Raw genomic sequence first — 19176 nt, forward strand, 5'->3', positions numbered from 1 at the left:
CAGAACGAAATTATGTATTTTATGAATAAAAAGCAAAAAGAAAAAAGGCTCCTCTAAATGCAGAATTAAAATAATTTAATATCCCCAAAAGGATTAAAAAGAACTTACAGGATCTGAAAAGCTAAAAAGCATGTCATCATTATTAACCCCCCTGGCGGTATTCCCGAGTCTGGCTCGGGGTGGAGATTTTATACCAAAAGCGTTAACCCCGAGCCAGACTCGGGACTAGAGGTTGACCGATATGGGTTTTTCTCTGGCCGATGCCGATGCCGATATTTAGAAATCGGGGCGGCCGATGGCCGATATATGATGCCGATTTTTGCAGCCGATTTTTGTGGCCGATTTTTTTTTTTTTCCTTCATTAAATCTAACAGTTTAGTTAAATAATAAAGAAGGGATACAGAAAATTGCTTAAATTAACCATTTATTAAACAGAAGTACACAAGCCTCCAGTCAGTGCAAATGTATGTCAGTTAGATAAAAACATAACTATGTATCTTAAAAATACACAAAAACAGGTGAGGTAATCAAAACGTTTGAAAAAAAAATCAACGTAATCAACAGAATAGATAGTAAACAATAGAAAAGTGGAAATTTTCTTTAGTTTTAGGCTTTTTGCTTCAGTTCCAGTTCCCGATTCTTTTCTTCACTCACATCCATCACCTAAAAGTTCTCTTGGTACTCCCAGTTTAAGAGCTTCAGGTTGTAGTTCAGGAAACAGAGCCTCTCTGCATTTTCTCCTGTGAGCCTGCTCCTCTTCTTGTCATAAATGATCCCAATCTCGCTGAACACTCTTTCACTGGGAACAGAAGAGGCAGGTGGACAGAGAAATTTTCTTGCCAGTGGTGCAAGGTGACACAGGCGGGATGCATTCTGTTTCCACCATTCCAGTGGCAGACCAGTCCGTCTGTCTATTAGTGGCTCTCGGAGGTACTTTTCCAACTGCTCAGAAATTAACTGCTCATCACTCTCTTCAGCAGGAGTTCCATGAGCCCCCAAAATGTTTGCATACATTTTCTCCAGAAGTCCAGAGGGACTGGGTTCCTCCTTCACTTCTGCCCTTGTCCTGGTCCGTTTTGGTTCTGGTCCTTCATCTCCACTGGTGGCTCTTTTTTGTTCGGACACAATAGCATTCTCTTCTCGCAGCCAAGTTTTTGCTTTGCTCAGTGTGTCACTTGCAAATACATGAGCCTTGTACCGAGGATCAAGCAGTGTTGCCAGCACCAAGCATTTGGTATCTTCAATCTTTGTGAATCGTCTCTCCATGCTTTGCCACATGGTTTCCCAAAGTGTTTGGATCCCCCTTGTGGTGTGACCCTCTGCCTGAAGCACCATCTTCAGTACAGCAATGCATGGGATGATGCAGGAGATGGAGGCCTCTGCCTTGCTGATATCCAAAGTCACTTCCTCAATAGGGCCCAGTGTATCTATCAAATTTGAGATGATATCCCATTGTTCTGCTGGAGGTGTGGTAAACTTGCCATGTTCTGCTACATATAGATTGAGGGCACGCTTCTGCTCCAGCATCCTCTGCAACATATGTAATGTGGAGTTCCAGCGGGTGGGAACATCCTGAATGATGCTGTGCTGGGGGAGGCCAAGATCTTTTTGGATGGCTCCAAGACGCTGCTTTGCAAGCACAGAGTGGCTAAAGTGTGTAGCACAAGTCTTTAATTTGGCAATGATGTCCCCCACTACTCGCTGACTGCTGATGCCCTCTTTCACCACAAGTTGTAATGTATGTGCACTGCAGCTTAAGTCTGGTATATCTGCCAGTCTGAGGCCTTTAATCATGTTGGCACCACTGTCTCGCAGCACAAGCACCACTCTGTCTTGGTTGATGTCCCAATCATTAAGCATGCTAAGGAACATCTCCCTGATATAGTCCCCAGTATGGGAGCCAGACATGGCCTTGACATTTAGAACTACCTGTTTCCTTTCCCAGTTACTGTCTATAAAATGACATGTTAGGCTCATAAGTGATTCTGCTTCACCAGACCAACAGTCTGTTGTGAAGGACAAATAGGGTCCAGCATTTTCTGTTGTAATTAGTGTCTTAATCTGCTGTGTAACCTTCTTGTACACACTGTCCAGCATGTCTGTGCGGTAGTATTTTTCACTTTTGATTGAATATCTTGGTTCTATGGTTGCCAGCAAGCGTTGGAAGCCAATATCTGCAACAACTGTAAAGGGCTGGTTGTCTGTGGCAATCATTTCTGTGATTAGGGTATCAATTTTCTTGGACCGGGGATCAGTATTTTGCCATTTTCTTTTAGAATCAAACATCTGTACTACAGTGGGCTGAAAGTTGGCAGAAGAAGAAGCTGCATCTTCTTTCTCCCTCTGTGCTCCTTTATAAGCTTGGAGGTGGTGGACTTTCAGATGATTCCACATATTTGTGGTATTTTTAGCCTTTCCTTTTTCTGCTCCCATGCTCAGCAATTTCTGGCAGATATTGCACTTGGCCTTCCCTGATGTTGGCTCACTGAAATACTGCCATACTGGGTTTGATTTCTTTTCAGCCATCATCAAACTGTAATTATTAAAAAATTTAAAATTACAATCTTAGTCATTTTAAAGGAGGGCACAGCAGTGGCGGCTGGTGCTCAAACATTTTTTGGTGGCGCAAACAAACTGGAAAAAAACCCCATCAAACGCAGCCACTGTGCCCCATCAAATGCTGCCAGTGTGCATCCCCCATCCGCCCTGCACTTACCTTGTCTCTGTAAGGCAGTGGGTCACGGCGGCGGTGTGCTCCACAATCCTCAATGTCTTCTCCTGTCCTCTGTATAGGCGTCCAATCAAACTGACTGTCGTTTCAGCCAATCAGGTGACAGGTAACAGACCCGAGCATCTGATTGGCTGAGAGGCGGTTCAGGGTTAGGAAAGTGAATGAATCGGTTTCCTAATACAGCGCTGAGTGAACAGCGAGCACCCAGCACCTTTTTGGATGTCTATTAGAGCCTATGGCTCTAATCGGGTGCTTCCAAAAAAAATGCCATGCATGAACTTATGGTGATAGATATGTGACAGGAGAGAGGCGCCAGCGCCCGTCTGCCCCTTATGGATGCACCTCCACTGGGGTACAGAGAGGCGGCTGTGGAGGTGGGGGTACAGAGAGGCGGCTGTGGAGGTGGGGATACAGAGAGGTGGCTGTGGAGGTGAGGGGGTACAGAGAGGCGGCTGTGGAGGTGGGGAGGTACAGAGAGGCGGCTGTGGAGGTGGGGGGGGTACAGAGAGGTGGCTGTGGAGGTGGGGGGGTACAGAGAGGCTGCTGTGGAGGAGGAGGGGTACAGAGAGGCGGCTGTGGAGGAGGTGGGGATACAGAGAGGCGGCTGTGGAGGAGGTGGGGATACAGAGAGGCGGCTGTGGAGGAGGTGGGGATACAGAGAGGCGGCTGTGGAGGAGGTGGGGATACAGAGAGGCGGCTGTGGAGGAGGTGGGGATACAGAGACGCGGCTGTGGAGGTGGGGGGGTACAGAGAGGCGGCTGTGGAGGTGGGGGGGGGGGGGTACAGAGAGGCGGCTGTGGAGGTGGGGGGGTACAGAGAGGCAGCTGTGGAGGTGAGGGGGGTACAGAGAGGCGGCTGTGGAGGTGAGGGGGTACAGAGAGGCGGCTGTGGAGGTGGGGGGGTACAGAGAGGCTGCTGTGGAGGTGGGGGGGTACAGAGAGGCTGCTGTGGAGGAGGGGGGGTACAGAGAGGCGACTGTGGAGGAGGGGGGGTACAGAGAGGCGACTGTGGAGGGGGGGTACAGAGAGGCGACTGTGGAGGGGGGGTACAGAGAGGCGACTGTGGAGGGAGGGTACAGAGAGGCGACTGTGGAGGGGGGGTACAGAGAGGCGACTGTGGAGGGGGGTACAGAGAGGCGACTGTGGAGGGGGGGTACAGAGAGGCGACTGTGGAGGGGGGGTACAGAGAGGCGACTGTGGAGGGGGGGTACAGAGAGGCGACTGTGGAGGGGGGGTACAGAGAGGCGACTGTGGAGGGGGGGTACAGAGAGGCGACTGTGGAGGGGGGTACAGAGAGGCGACTGTGGAGGGGGGGTACAGAGAGGCGACTGTGGAGGGGGGGTACAGAGAGGCGACTGTGGAGGGGGGGTACAGAGAGGCGACTGTGGAGGGGGGGTACAGAAAGGCGACTGTGGAGGGGGGGTACAGAAAGGTGACTGTGGAGGGGGGTACTGAGAGGTGAATGTAGAGGGGTGGTATATAGAGGCGACTGTGGAGGAGGATCATCCATTTTCTAAATGGCAGGTTTCACTTTAAAAGGATATTAATTTATACAGTAGCATACTCCATTTTTTTGACTCACCGTGCATACAAGCTGGCATCTATCTGTATGCACGTGACCCAATAGCATGCACCTAGCCCTGATGAGCTGACCAGCCAATCACAGTGAGATAGAAACAGGCTCCGCCTCCACAGGGAAGGAAGAGGATCTTAGCTAGTGCTGGCTACGATCTCCTGCGGAGGCTTGTGATATGTTAATGATGTTCCTCTGCTACTGCCTGGGGAAGGGAGGGGCGGGGCAGTGCAGTGCCAGTGAAACTTTCTCCTTCCACTCTATAGTGGCCAGCCGCACGGGTGAAGGATGGAGGATTAATTGTACATGCTGCTGCAGCGGGGACACAGGTCTGTACTGCAGGCGGCCGGGTATAGTGTTACCCGCAAATCGGCGTGGTATGCACAATAATCGGCCGATGCCGATTTCTTAAAAACGGCCAAATATCGGCCGATATATCGGCCGGCCGATATATCGGTCGACCTCTACTCGGGACTGCATCGCTAAATGCAGGGAGAGTTTACTTACCTTCTTCCCTGGATCCAGCGATGTCCCCCCACTGTGCGAGCGAGCCGTGCTCCGCTCGATCTGTCACGGAGCCGGCCTCCGTTCCCTGTGAGCGTTGTGATGCATGGAGACGGAGAGCCGTGCCAAATTCAAAAAGTGAAACACACATTACAGAATACATTGATGTTTGTAATAATTTCACATCCCCTTTGTCCCTAGTGTTCTGCCCAGTGTCCTGCATGCAGTTTTATAATATAAAAACTATTCTTTATGCCTGGAAACTGGAGATTGTCCATAGCAACCAAAACTGTCCCTTTACATCAAAAATGATTTTAGACCAGCTAGAAAACAGCAATAATAAATTAGAATCACTCGCAGAATTGAGCGATAGCGATTTGTGGGGAGATCCATCATCAAATACTGAGAAGTAATGACAGTGACAATTCTGATACTGAGAAAATTTCTGTGTTTTTGATTTGATTACATTATTGAATAATTTTTGAGTGAAATAAAGGTGAGGTGGCGCTGGACGGAGGGAATGAAGGGAGGTGTCTAAGGCGCTTTATATATCGCGGATCCGCTGGAAGAGATCAAACGCGGTGTGTAAGGAAGGGATGAGAAGGAATCAAATCACTTACCTATTTCGAAGTCCGCTGTGACCACCAATGCCCCAGTATATTTATGCATCTGAGGAGTTCAAGTGTGATGTGGAGTGATTTATGATTTGGCTTTTCCTTTACATTGTTCATGTGAGTGCATTGAGATTGGTTTTTATTCTATTAAAGTGTTGAAACTGTATTACGCTATTGGAGGCTTCCTTTATATTTTCTTTGCAAGGTATATATACTTTACGTACTTTACCAAGGAGACACCAAGGTGTATGGGCTTCGCAATTTTTGATGATCTTACAGTTATCGCCTTATCTAGAGGAGTTAAAGCTCTATTAGCCAAACACGTGAGTGTGAGGCTTATTAGCTAGTGAATGTACTCACAACAGGGGATTCACGGTCACAGAAGGTATGGTGAAGAAGCAATTCACACTGATTATCACTTTCACGTGGATTACCTGTGTTGGACTTATTTATGACTTTTTACACTATCTTTCACTGGATGATTATTTTTTGACAATAGTTTTTTTATCACACACATATATATATTTTTTTATATATATCTTTTTCTTATTTGATTTAAGTTGAACTAGAAAGTTTAAATTTATAGTATATTGATTGCACTTTTAGCACTTTATATTGAGTTTCATATGTGTTAAGTGCAATTCTCAAACCAATTGCTTTTCCTCTTTGTAATGCTGAGTTCAAATCTTATGCTTCTGATAGAAATGAAATACAGGAGACCTTTTCTGTAGCCCAAATCCAAGCTGAATGGCCAAACGTTTATTGTTTTCACAGTTCTTATATACACTCAAAAATGACGAGTCATACACAAAAATATCAGATAAGGAGAAAACAGCCTTTCTCCATCGTGTGGTCAGCAGATGGGCGTAGTCTGAGTGACCTTACACTTTTCACAATACCTATCTCTTAACACAGCAATTTTGTACAAATAATGTCAAGTCAACTTAAGCTAGAACTCTGATCCTATCATTTTCCCCCTTTGACATCATCCTTCTCCCAACTCTGGGTCCTTACTCATAAGTTATAGCCAATACTTTCCTGAGTACTATCCCTGACCGCGGGTTGTCAGAGGAGAACAATGTCCTCATCCCCCAGTTCCATATCAGCATCTCAAAAGCAAAGAGAATCAAAGAGAAGGGTGACGTCAACTCATAATCTCAAACTCAGAGTTCTTATAGGGCACCCCTATTCATTCTTTTAACTTTCTTTTGAATTCTCTTGTATATACAACAATTAATAATTGTCATTATAGCAAAAGCAAACATAAGTATTAGTATAGGACTCAACATCCAATTAAGTATAGTAGTGGCGGTAGGAGACCATCCACTGAAAACATTGTACCAGTGGTGGGTAGTTTCATCTCTTATCTGTGAAGATAAATGTATTAATTTTCCTTTATCTATAACTGCAGATATTAGATTATTTTGAAGGATATGTTCCTGTGTCTCTATGTGTTTTCTAAGTATTTCAGACTCTCTTAAGATTTGTTGTAAGGGCTCTAATGATATTATGAAAAGTGTAGTATCAGTAAGATTATCTACCGTCCATTCTTGATTGAATATTCTATGTGTATCTGGTTCAAAAAGGAAAGTTTCATTCTGCCATTTAAGCATTTTAAAATTCTTTACACATCCTGAAAAAGGAGCTGTTTTATTTAAACTTTCCATAGTTTCCTGATCATTTGTAATTAAAAAAATATGTTGTGGTCCTATCTCCATAAATCTGTTTCCTACACTTACTGGTAGTCTCTGAAACTTACATATATTAGATTGATGTTTCAATAAGCAAGGTTCATAGACTGGAGAACTTCTTCCACAAACTATTCCCTTATTAGTTTTAGTACATAGACCTAGATCATGAGTCATGTTTTGTGTATCTACATAATGTCCATAGATCTCAGGATACCAAAATTCAGGTAGATCCTTTCCTATCAAGAGTGGCATTACTATTAACTTATGCCGCGTACACACGACCAGAGTTTTCGAGGGACAAAGTCTGACAGACTTTCGACGGAGTTCTGAAGGAGTTCTGACAGAGTTCTGACGGACTTTCCGAATGAACGGACTTGGCCACACACAATCACACCAAAGTCCGACGGATTCGAACGTGATGACGTATGACTGGACTAGAATAAGGAAGTTCATAGCCAGTAGCCAATAGCTGCCCTAGCGTCTGTTTTAGTCCGTCAGACTAGCACACACGAGCGGATTTCTGGGTCCGGCAGAGTTCTGTCGGAAAAATTTGAAACATGTTCCATTTCTAAAGTCTGTCAGACTTTTGCAAATCAAAAGTCCGCTGCAGCCCACACACGTTCGAATGGTCTGCCGGAATCATTCCGTCAGACTTTTGATGTTGAAAAGTCTGGTCGTGTGTACGGGGCATAACACATTACCTCAATCCTTTCTACTTTATATACATCAAATCTTCCAGCACACCATCTTTCCTCACATTCAACTTCTTTTCCTGGTACTTCAAACCATGTACTTTCTAAATTTAAACCCTTGAAATAGTTCATCCAAGTGTGATAATTCCCCAATCGTAGCTCATCTCGAGCTCTATTAATTTGAATGTGATAAGATAGTGTAGAGAAAGCACATTGAGTAATGTTTATGAACTTTTGATTTGCTTTCCACAACTCCAAACTAGCTAGTGCTGTGTGATTAACCATAATATTGAGATATTTAGTTAACTGTACCTGGCTAATTTGTGTTTCAAATGTTGTAGGTAACCATTTGCTTGTGATTATTAAACTATCAGCTATGTGACTTCCTGCACGTTTCCACTTATTTTGTATCATTTCCATCTGTAACCCATTCATTACTCCCATTCTGGTTCCTGCAGCTCCCAGAACTGTATCATACCATTCTCGTCAATACCTACACTCTGGTAGCTGGGGAAAAGTTACATTAAATTTGATTTTTGTTTTCTGTTGTGATACCGAAACATTTATGCAAGATTTAGGAATAGGAGTTAATACAGAGGATTCAAAGATGGTAGGTAGAGTGTCCTCTATCTTTATATCGAAACCATAATGTTGCCATTGTATATATCCTCCTGTTGTTTTACCTGATTTCCTTATTGGTACAAAATACCATGCTGCACAAATATAAGTTGCAGATTGATTTGTACTAATAGGACCTGTTAGATTGAATTGTGCACTTCCACTTACTGGTCTGGGACCCTTTCCCCTCTGTAGGTTCCTGTAGGTTTGGGAATCTGGGGTAGAAAGTAACATTTGTGTTTTGTCAAATACTTCCCTCCATGTTTCAGATGGACCTAACTTATGACATTTATGTGGTGTGTTATTAAAGGGTGATGGTAAATTGTCCCTCCACTGGAAAGTTATGTTTACTTGTGCTTGTGACTTAGCTTTTATGAAGGCCACTGGTGAACGTGGATAATAGTCATTTTCTTTTACATAGAAAGGACCCTCCTGTCCTGACACAGTGAAATTTCCTACAGTATACACTTGCATTACACCCCCATCATGATTTATCCATTTAAGATCAGTACTGTTTTCATGAACTGTTACATTGATATCGGGAGTCTATGTGTAAACAAACATTTGAAAACATTCAAGCACTATTATCATAGTTAGAAAGATCATCATTCTGTTTCTCTCGGTTCAGGACTCTTTTTGCAGTGTGATGCGTGGATCCAGGCTTCTTTTCCCTCCAACTTGACCGATGTGGGAGTGGTCAGCAGTACTTGATATGGTCCTTCAAACCGTGGCTCTAAAGCTTTTCTGGTATGTTTCTTTACATAGACCCAATCTCCGGGGCTCAGTGAATGAGTACCTGCTATAGAGTTGGGATCTGGAATGGAAGCATAAACACTCTTGTGGATCTTGGTTAGATGCTGTTGCAATTGTATCACATATGTAGTCAAACTATCACATTGCAATTGCATACTCTGTGGAAAGTATAAACCTAATCTAGGTGCATTCCCAAAAAGTATCTCATATGGAGACAACCCTGTTTTTCCTGTTGGGGTATATCTTATGGAGAACAAAGCCAAAGGCAGGCATTCTGGCCATGGCTTGTTTAACTCTTGCATGACTTTCTGTATTTTTAGCTTTATTGTCCCATTTACTCTTTCTACTGATCCTGAACTCTGTGGGTGATAAGGGGTGTGGAAACTCTGTTGAACCCCTAATATGGTCATCACATTCTGCATTACTTCACCTGTAAAGTGTGTCCCCCTATCTGATTCTATTGTTTCAGGTAATCCGAACCTTGGTATTAATTCAGTGATCAGTTTCTTAGCCATGGCTTTTGCCGTGGCTGATTTTAACGAATATCCCTCTGGCCAGCCTGAAAATAAATCGATTCACACAAGTACAAATTCAAAGGGGCCACTTTTTGGCAACTGTATGTAGTCAATTTGCAGCCTTTGAAAGGGGTACTGGGCCCGAGCTTGGTGTTTTCTTGGCGTTTTTACTTTTTGTCCTGGATTATTCAGGAGACAGATTTGGCATGCTGCACAGTAGTTTTTGGCCATACTACTGAATCCTGGTGCAAGCCATCCTTGGTTCACAATTCTATACATGGAATTGGAACTGACATGGGTAGGTAGGTGGATTGCCGTGGCCATGGCTGGATACAGAGACACCGGTAGGCATACTTTACCTCCTGCCCTCCATACATTGTCAGGGTCAATTTGGGCTCCCATCCTTACCCACTTGTCTCTTTCACTGTCTGCCACTTGCTCCTGTAGCTTGCTCAACTGTTGCCATGAAGGCTTTACTATACTTACCTCTGCCACTGCCACTGTCTCAGGGTACATCTCTTTCTGGGCTGCCTGTTTCGCAGTTAAATCTGCAAAGGCATTTCCTTTTGCTACCCTTGTCTTTTCACTTGTGTGTGCCGCTATCTTTCAAGATTGCTACCCTTTTAACTTTTTGAAGATGTGTCAAAACCCGTTTTATTCATTCCGCATGTTTTACTGGTGTGCCTGCTGCTGTCAGATACCCTCGAGCTCTCCATATATGGCCGAAATCGTGCGCTACACCATAAGCATAGGCAGAGTCAGTGTAAATATTTCCTTCTTGTCCTTGCAAATATTCTAAGGCTTGTTATAAAGCTTTTAATTCTGCTTCCTGTGCTGACATGTGGGCTGGTAAGGGCTGTGCTTGAATCACCTGTGTATCAGTTACTACTGCATATCCTGTGTGATATCTTCCTTTATCATCAGCAAATCTGCTGCCATCTATATACAAAGTGTGCTCAGCGTCTAAAATTGGTGTATCTATAACATTAGGGAACCCCATTGTCTCTTGTTCCATGAGCTGAAAACAGTCGTGTTCAACTATCTCTCTAAACAGAAGAGTGTCAGTTTCCTCATCTCCTTCCTCCTTATTCCCCCTTGTCAAATCTGGTGACCGAAGAAGCAAAAAGGTGGCCAAATTCAAAGTTGTACAGCGCTGAAAAGTGACATTTGGAGGTAATAAAGTACACTGTAACCTTAGTTGCCTAGCCATTGAAATGTGTTTGGCGAGACAAGATTGCATGTATGTCATGTGTAGTGTGCACTACAACTGGATTGTCTAGAACAATTTCTGATGACTTATCTATAATTATTGACACTTCTGCTACTGCCCGTACACAGGACGGTGAACCTCTGGACACTGGATCTAATGCTGCTGAGAAGTAAGCAACGGGCCTTTGTTTTATATGTGACTGTGTCAAAATTCCTGTTGCATGTCCGGTGATCTCAGCAATGTATAAATGGAATGTCTTTGTATAATCGGGGATACCTAGAGCCGGTGCAGAAATCAACAACTGTTTCAAAGTGACAAACGACTCATAAGCTACTTGTGTAAGCATATACGGTACAATTTTCAAACAATCGTATAATGGCTGCATCAAAGAGCTAGCGTGGGGTATCCATTGTCTACAATATGACACGATACCCAGAAACATACGCAATTGTTTGAAATTTCGTGGGGGTAAGATTCCCTTTATCGCCTGTACTCTCTCGTCTGTGAGATGTCTTGTTCCTTGTGATATGCAATGTCCTAAGAAGACAACTTTTTCCTGACACACTTGTAACTTTTTCCTGTTAACCTTGCAACCCTTTTTTGCCAAGAATTGCAAAAGTGCCAAAGTGGCATGGAGACATGTTTCCCTATCTGGACAGCATAGCTGTCATCCACATATTGTAGCAATACACAAGAGTCTATTACCGAAAAATGCGTACTGGTGGATGGCACCTGTGACAACAGTGTGTGGGGGTTTGGTACTAAAGGTGTCATGGGTGCCAAGATTTTATTCACTGCCCGCAAGTCCTGTACCATTCTATATTTGACTTGACTGTCAGTGCCGGGCTTCTTTTTTACTGGATACAAGGGAGTATTAGCGGGTGATTTTACTTCCTTCAATGCCCCCGCTTTAAGCAGAGATTGTATTTGTGTAGCTATAGCTGCTTCTTGCGGCGCACTAAGAGGATATTGTTTCAGCTGGGGTAGGACGGCACCTGGAATCAACTGTAATTTAACTGGGGAAACAGGTAGTAAACCAACATCTGCTTGATGACTTTCCCACAAATCTTCTGGGAGTGTCTGCAGAGCCTGATATATATCTGGAGGAGGGTGACACAGAATTTCGGGTTCCTCCTCAAAATATTGGATCACATTACACGTGTCGAGGTGTTGTTCCTCATCTATCGTTAATGTTACTGTACCATCTGTATGATGCAATATTGGCTCCCAATTTTTGTAAAATATCTGCTCCCAGCAGATTTGTTGGTGCTCCTCGTGATATTAAAAACCAAGAAAGAAAAATCCTATTTCCAACTTTAACCTTTAGGGGCTTTGTCAGGGGAGCGTCAGATAAAATACCATCATACCCCGTAATTAATACTGTTTCAGTGGACTCCTGGCCGGGCTGTATCACCGAGTCTGAAAGCAGGCTGCGCGAAGCTCCACTGTCCACTAAACATGAGATGTTTTTATTGTCTATTTGTATTGGGATGTGTAACATTTTTGTATGTGATTTTCCTAAGACAGGAGCGAGTCATGCCCTCTAATCCTCCGATTGATTAGGAGGTCTGGAGGCCTGCCTAGATCCATATCTAGTAACAAACCTGGCTGGAGATGAAAAGTCGTCTCCCTCATCTCTCATTTTTTTCCTACAATAGCGTTTCACGTGGACAATTTTGTTGCAGTAGTGCCAAGTCAAAGGTTTTCGATACTGTTCATATTCCCTATCTTGTGGGGTGGTTATGGCATTAACAGTAGGGTGTCTTCGGGATTTCGTCTCTACCAGGTCAGCCTCTAATCCCTGTGCTTTTTGCAACAATGTTCCTCTATCTCTAGTTGCTCTCCACTCCGGTGTACAGGCTTTCAGTCTTTTACTTATCTGTGGAATTAATCCTTCCATAAATTGTCTATTGAAGGCTTGGATCGTAGTTGGCTGAGCCAAATTCAATCCTTCATCTGCCATCATACTTTCCATAGACAAGTAAAAGTCTGATACTGTCTGTCCTGGAGTTTGTTTCATGGGTGATATGGACCCTCTCTCTATTTGTTTTGCCGTACAGAAAGCTTCCAACCTAACAACAAATGGGGCCCTTGAATCTATGTGTCTGACGTGTCCTGCCTGTTGGTTGCCGTCTGCGTCAAACCGGTCTATAGGTCGGTGCGGACCTATTTCTGTCACAAATTGCTGAAACAGAGTAGGAGTCATTTTATGTCTACACAAATCTTCCCCGTCTTGCCATGTTGCATCATGTGTATCCATCAACTGTCTTACAAATCTACAAAACGCGGCTGGTTTCGCTACTGGGTCTGGGCCATTCTGTATTAGTGCCATAAGGGCGTCTGGTGTCCATGGTGCCCAGGTCCTTATCTGCATCCTACGAGTAACAGTAGGTGGGGCATTTGGATGGGCTACTTGTCCAAATTCCGGATTATTTACCTGTACAATGTGTGTATCAGTGCGTACGGGGGGGGGCTACAGTTTCTGGATGGGGTTTTTGTGCCCCACAATGCACACATTCTATTGCCCATTCTGGGTTTTGTGTTCCACAAACCTGACAAACCCATCCCCTGCCTTGGAGTGAAGGATATATCTTATGTGGTTTATGTTCTATGTCAGTGTATGGGGGTGGAATGGCTGAGCTGGGGTCAACCAGAGCCTCAGCATTTTTTGTTCTTCTATCCTTCATGTCCCAACCATCACAATCTGGGTTATATTTCCACCCCTCCTCTTTTGCTCTATAAGAGACCTTAATTAAGCACTGAACCTGACGCATCCATTGCTTCTCTAACACCTCTCCTTGTCTGTCCCTTTTTATTTCCTTCCACACGTCTGGGTCTAAACCCGCTGCTCCTTTTACCTTAAATTTATGAAGTATGGTTTTTAAATATTGTGCTTCATCTTTCCCATATATGTTCTTAATTATCTGTGGCACCGTATAGTGAGCCACAGTTCCTTGACGGGGTTTTGTGTACCTCTGACCCATTCTAACAGTCCGTGCCTAGGTAGCGTGTGGGACACTGTTATATGTCCCAAAATAAAAAAATGAAAAAGTGTGTATGCGGGACCCTACAACAGCTCCTCGTTGCCTTCCTCCTAGGATGCTAGAATACTAAAAAAAAACCTCCCCGGGATGAGATTTCTGAAATCGAATTACTTTATATGCTAGCCAACTGACAAATATTATGACCAGACTGACGGCTACAACATATACAAGCATTCCTTTAAGTGGCCAGGTATCCGACTAGATCTCCGGGCTTGTGGAGACCTTATTCCCCCTCCCGTATCTGGGATCCCTCTCGTGCACTCTTATCCCTGCTTTATGGAGCAGACAGGGCTTATACTCTCAACCTGCCTATGGTTTATGAATTAGATGTGAGGTTAAGCATAAGCGTCAGACCCCCCCCCCCGAAAGGGCGCATTCCGTTGCTTAGTTTGGCAATCCCCTTCTAACTCATACCATCCTTGACAAGGCTCATTCACTTTCTCAACAAGACAGACAAACAACAAATTATCAGCAAAACAAAGGTATAATAGTTCAAGACTCACCCCACAGAGGTTGCAGTTAATATGCTGCGTGGAGACCCGTTTCTGACAGAACTGACTAAAGGCACAAATCAGGGAAGCTCAGAGTATAAAGAGAAACAAAGGCTTTCTCTTACCTGGCCAGGCTTCGTGGTCTGCGGTTCCCGAAATGCCCCAGTGTTATGGTTCTGTCAGCTCCGTTCGTCCACCTCTAGTAGGATCATTGATGAGTCCCTGTTCTTCGGGCGTCAAAATTGTTAAGTGCAATTCTCAAACCAATTGCTTTTCCTCTTTGTAATGCTGAGTTCAAATCTTATGCTTCTGATAGAAATGAAATACAGGAGACCTTTTCTGTAGCCCAAATCCAAGCTGAATGGCCAAACGTTTATTATTTTCACAGTTCTTACATACACTCAAAAATGACGAGTCATACACAAAAATATCAGATAAGGAGAAAACAGCCTTTCTCCATGATGTGGTCAGCAGATGGGCGTAGTCTGAGTGACTTTACACTTTTCACAATACCTATCTCTTAACACAGCAATTTTGTACAAATAATGTCAAGTCATAACTTAAGCTAGAACTCTGATCCTATCAATATGTACTGTATATGCGAGTGTACATATCTTTATTGTCATAATTTAAATTATTTTTTGTGTGTGTTTGATTCGATTATGTAGGTGGTGTAAGTTGAATTATTATTATTTACACATTTAGCGCTATGTGTCACATTTTTTCTGTTTAAAGGAAAAATTATTGCACCAGTTTAATATAATTCTAGCATAATTAGCAGCTGAGCTTATAGGTATTGGTGGTAATTGGGTGTGGTGTATCTATTTTAATCGAATTTATATTATTTTTTGGTATAATTATTTATAGTTATTTATTATATTATCATTTTTTCTCGTTCAAAATGTTTTATTTTATGTTAAAATAAATTACATGTACAGAATATAAGACAAATTATGTGATACCAGAAATAAAAAGTAGACATATTGAAGTACGGATGATACAAAGCAAAGAAGAATTTCAAGATATTCTCGTGGGAATGACAATAAATGGCCTTTATATATTTTAGAATTTGAAAACATTCTTATAGCTGAGTTTTAAACATTTTAATCCCAAGAAAATATAAATATGTCTAAAAGAAAATATATGATTTTAAAGTTTTGACCATAACTTCTAAAGTATGTTTATAGTAAGTATTATATAGTAAGGTAAGAACATAAAAGGTATATAGGAGGGGAAGGGGAGGGAATAATTCTCCGGAGGAGGTTTTATATATCATCTAATGTTGTAATTCTATAAAAAATCTTAATCACCATAACAATAAAACTCGGTTGTCAATATTATCTGACGTACAATATTTAATCCAGAGTTTCCATATGATATCAAACTTTGTCATCTGGTTTTTATCTATAGCATCCATTTTAGCATGGATGAAAGATTGATTCATTCTACGTTTGGTTTCTGCAATATTCACCACATCTGTTTTCCACGCATTGGCTATAGTCTGCTTTGCGGCTATCAGGAGTGTAAGAACTAATTTGAATTGTTTGATTCAGAAAGGCTGGTTTTAAATTAAGGAGAGCTATAATTGGGTCTGGAAAAATTGGACGATCAAAAAATTTTGTAATTATCAGAAAGATCTTTTTCCAAAATGGTTGTACAATTGAGCAATGCCACCAGGTATGTATATAGGTACCTTTTTCTGGACAGCCACGAAAGCAGAGGCCAGTGTTGTCTGTTGAGAATTTGGCGATTCTCGCAGGAACCAAATACCAGCGTGTGAGAACTTTATATGATGATTCAGACGCCAATATATTTATAGAGGAAGATTTTGTGAAAGACCATATGTTGGACCAAGACCTAGAATCGATCGTACAATCCAAATCTTTTTCCCACTTGGCCACATATTTAGGTATAAGAGCATTAGAATTAGATATCAATTGTGTATACAATGATGTAATACGACCTTTAGCATGTGGTTCCTTGAGACAAAATCTTTCAAATTGAGAAATATTATGTAAGTTTACATTTAAATTGAGAAGAGGAGTATAAAAATCTTTGATTTTGGAGATATCTGAATATTTCTGATTGTGGAAGCTTATATAATTCACATAGATCTGCAAAAGATTTTATTGATGTAGTTGAAGTTAAATTATATAGACAAGTGATACCAGCCTTAGACCAAGCTTTAAAGGTTTTGGGATATTTCCAGGCTGGGTAAAAAGTCGGATTCTTGTGGAAAGATAATAGCGGATTTTGTGGAGATTGCAGACCATGTGAATTTCTATACCTATCCCATATAGATAGAGAGTGCTTAGAAATGGGGTTATTTATAGACTTAGAATCCGCAGGTTGTAACCATAATATATTGTTTATAGGAAGAGGATCACAGTCTACAGCTTCAATGAGGACCCATAAAGGAATCTCTGTAGAAGAGTGATATTTTGTTAATTGAGATAATTGAGCTGCCTTATAATATATGTTAAAGTCTGGGAATCCCAAACCACCCAAAGCTTTGGGGAGAACAAGTGTTTTTTTGTGAAGTCTGGGTTTTATTTTCCCCAAGTAAATTTCGTTACTTTTTGTTGAATCAGCCTAAGAAAATATGCAGGAATATGAATCAGGAGAGTTCTGAATAAATATAAAAATTTCGGAAGAACAGACATTTTTATGATATTGATTTTCCCAAACCATGATATCGGCATTGATGACAAATTAGATAACGACCTAGTAATATTTTTTAATAGAGCTGGGTAATTAGCTGCAAATAAATCGGAGGGGTTAGGAGTAAACTGCACACCCAGATATGGGAGGCTATCACCTACCCACTTAAAGAGTAGTGAATTTTGTAAAGATTGTTTATCTTTTTCGACAAGTGAAATGTTTAATGCTGAAGATTTTTGAATATTGACCTTAAGGCCCAAAATAAATGAGAATTCTTGTATTACAACCATAAGATTTGGGGCCGAAACATGTGGAGAAGATAGAAAAAGGAGAATATTGTCTGCGAATAAACAGAGCTTATGATGAAAGCCACCCATTTCAATACCTGTTATAGTGGGTTCCATCCTAATTCTTTGTGCTAAAGGTTCAATGAGTAAAGCAAATAATAATGGCGAAAGTGGACATCCTTGACGAGTTCCCCTCAGTATATTAAACTTGTCCGATTTGTACCCTGCATATCTGATATAAGCTTTGGGATCTTTATACAAACTAGAGATCCATCGTAAAAAATGAGGGCCGAATCCCCATTTGGAAAGGGTATAGTTCATATATGACCAAGATACTGGGTCAAAAGCTTTCATAATATCTAAAGAAAGAAAACAAGTGGGAATACGTCTTTTTTTAGCGGCATGTGACAGGAGTGTTGCACGTCTAATATTATCTCCTGCTTAACGTAATGGAATGAAGCCCACTTGATCACGATGTATTAGATTGCCTATAATAGTATTTAATCTGTTAGCTAGAATTTTGGCTAAAATTTTTATGTCCAAATTTAATAACGAAATAGGGCGATAATTAGACCATATTGAATCGTCTGTGTGAGGTTTAGGGAGCATACAGATAATTGCAGTTAGGGTTTCTCTTCTAAAAGAATGACCTTCCAAAAGGGAATTAAAGTGTTTGTCAAGACTGGAGATAGGGTGTCTACAAACGTTTTGTAATACAGCGCAGAAAAACCATCAGGACCTGGCCTTTTATTTAGTTTCAGATTTTTGATAACTTCAGATACCTCTATAATTGACACTGGTTCCTCCATCATTTCCATTTGTGTTTTAGTGTCGGTAGAGATATATGAGAGAAAAAATCATTTGCTCTAGAAGGGTCCAACTCATTATTAGAAGAGTATAAATTTTTTAATTGTGTTTTGAATTTTTGTAATATTTTTAAAGGATTATTTGTGTATACCACCCTAGAGATTTTCAGACGTATCGATTTCGTTGGGTTCTGGCAGGATTTTAATGCCCTGGCTAATAGTGTGTGAGGTTTATTCGCATTGATATAGAAATTGTGTTGTGATCTCTTGATGGTTTTATCCGCTGCTTCAGTAAGGAATAGATAAAATTCCAATTTAGCTTTGTCAAGATTTATTTTAGATAAAGAAGAAGGGTTATTTTGGAATGCTGTGTGACATTTATTGAAATTTGTTTCTAAAGTCTGACAAAGGATTTTCCGCTCTCTGTTGAATATGTTTGCTTGCTGTAGACATATGCCACGGAGAACAGGTTTGTGTGCTTCCCATAATGTAGTCGGAGAGACGTCAGGTGTGGAGTTATATTTTATATAATCTTTGAGCGCAATTTCAATATTATTTTTATGAGCTGGATTTTTGAGTAGGAAATCTCTTAATATCCATGTTGGGTCTTTTTTTTTTGGAATTATAGAGGCAACAGTAATGTAGCCTGCACTATGATCGGACCATGGGATGGGAATAATTTTTGTAGATATTATTTCTGGAATTAGCCCTATGGACATAAATATATGGTCTATCCTAGAGAATGAGCGATGAGGGAACGAGTAATGTGTGTATTGTCTCTTGGTTGGATTCAATTCTCTCCAAGTATCTACTAGGTTATGTTTTGTAATTAGTTTTGATAAGAGTTGTTTGTCTGCTGTATGTGACTGTGGGATTGGTGATTTATCCAAAAATGGGAATATGGTCTGATTAGAATCTCCACATAGAATTGTAGTACCTATTTTGTGGTGTTCTATAGTTTGAAATAAATGAGAAAGAAAAGAAATA

General features: G+C 41.7%; 1 protein-coding gene across 1 annotated transcript; it reads right to left on the minus strand.

The window, feature by feature from the left end:
* Positions 1 to 500: 500 nt before the first annotated feature.
* On the minus strand, positions 501 to 2611 carry LOC143929929 (zinc finger BED domain-containing protein 4-like). Its single transcript, XM_077453864.1, has one exon. The coding sequence runs from the start codon at positions 2527 to 2529 to the stop codon at positions 664 to 666; it is 1866 nt and encodes a 621-aa protein (XP_077309990.1). The 5' UTR covers positions 2530 to 2611; the 3' UTR covers positions 501 to 663.
* Positions 2612 to 19176: the final 16565 nt, after the last annotated feature.

The sequence above is a fragment of the Lithobates pipiens genome, unplaced genomic scaffold, assembly GCF_037356315.1.
Source record: "Lithobates pipiens isolate NorthernLeopardFrog02 unplaced genomic scaffold, aLitPip1_a1.2 Scaffold_25, whole genome shotgun sequence".
NCBI lineage: Eukaryota > Metazoa > Chordata > Amphibia > Anura > Ranidae > Lithobates > Lithobates pipiens.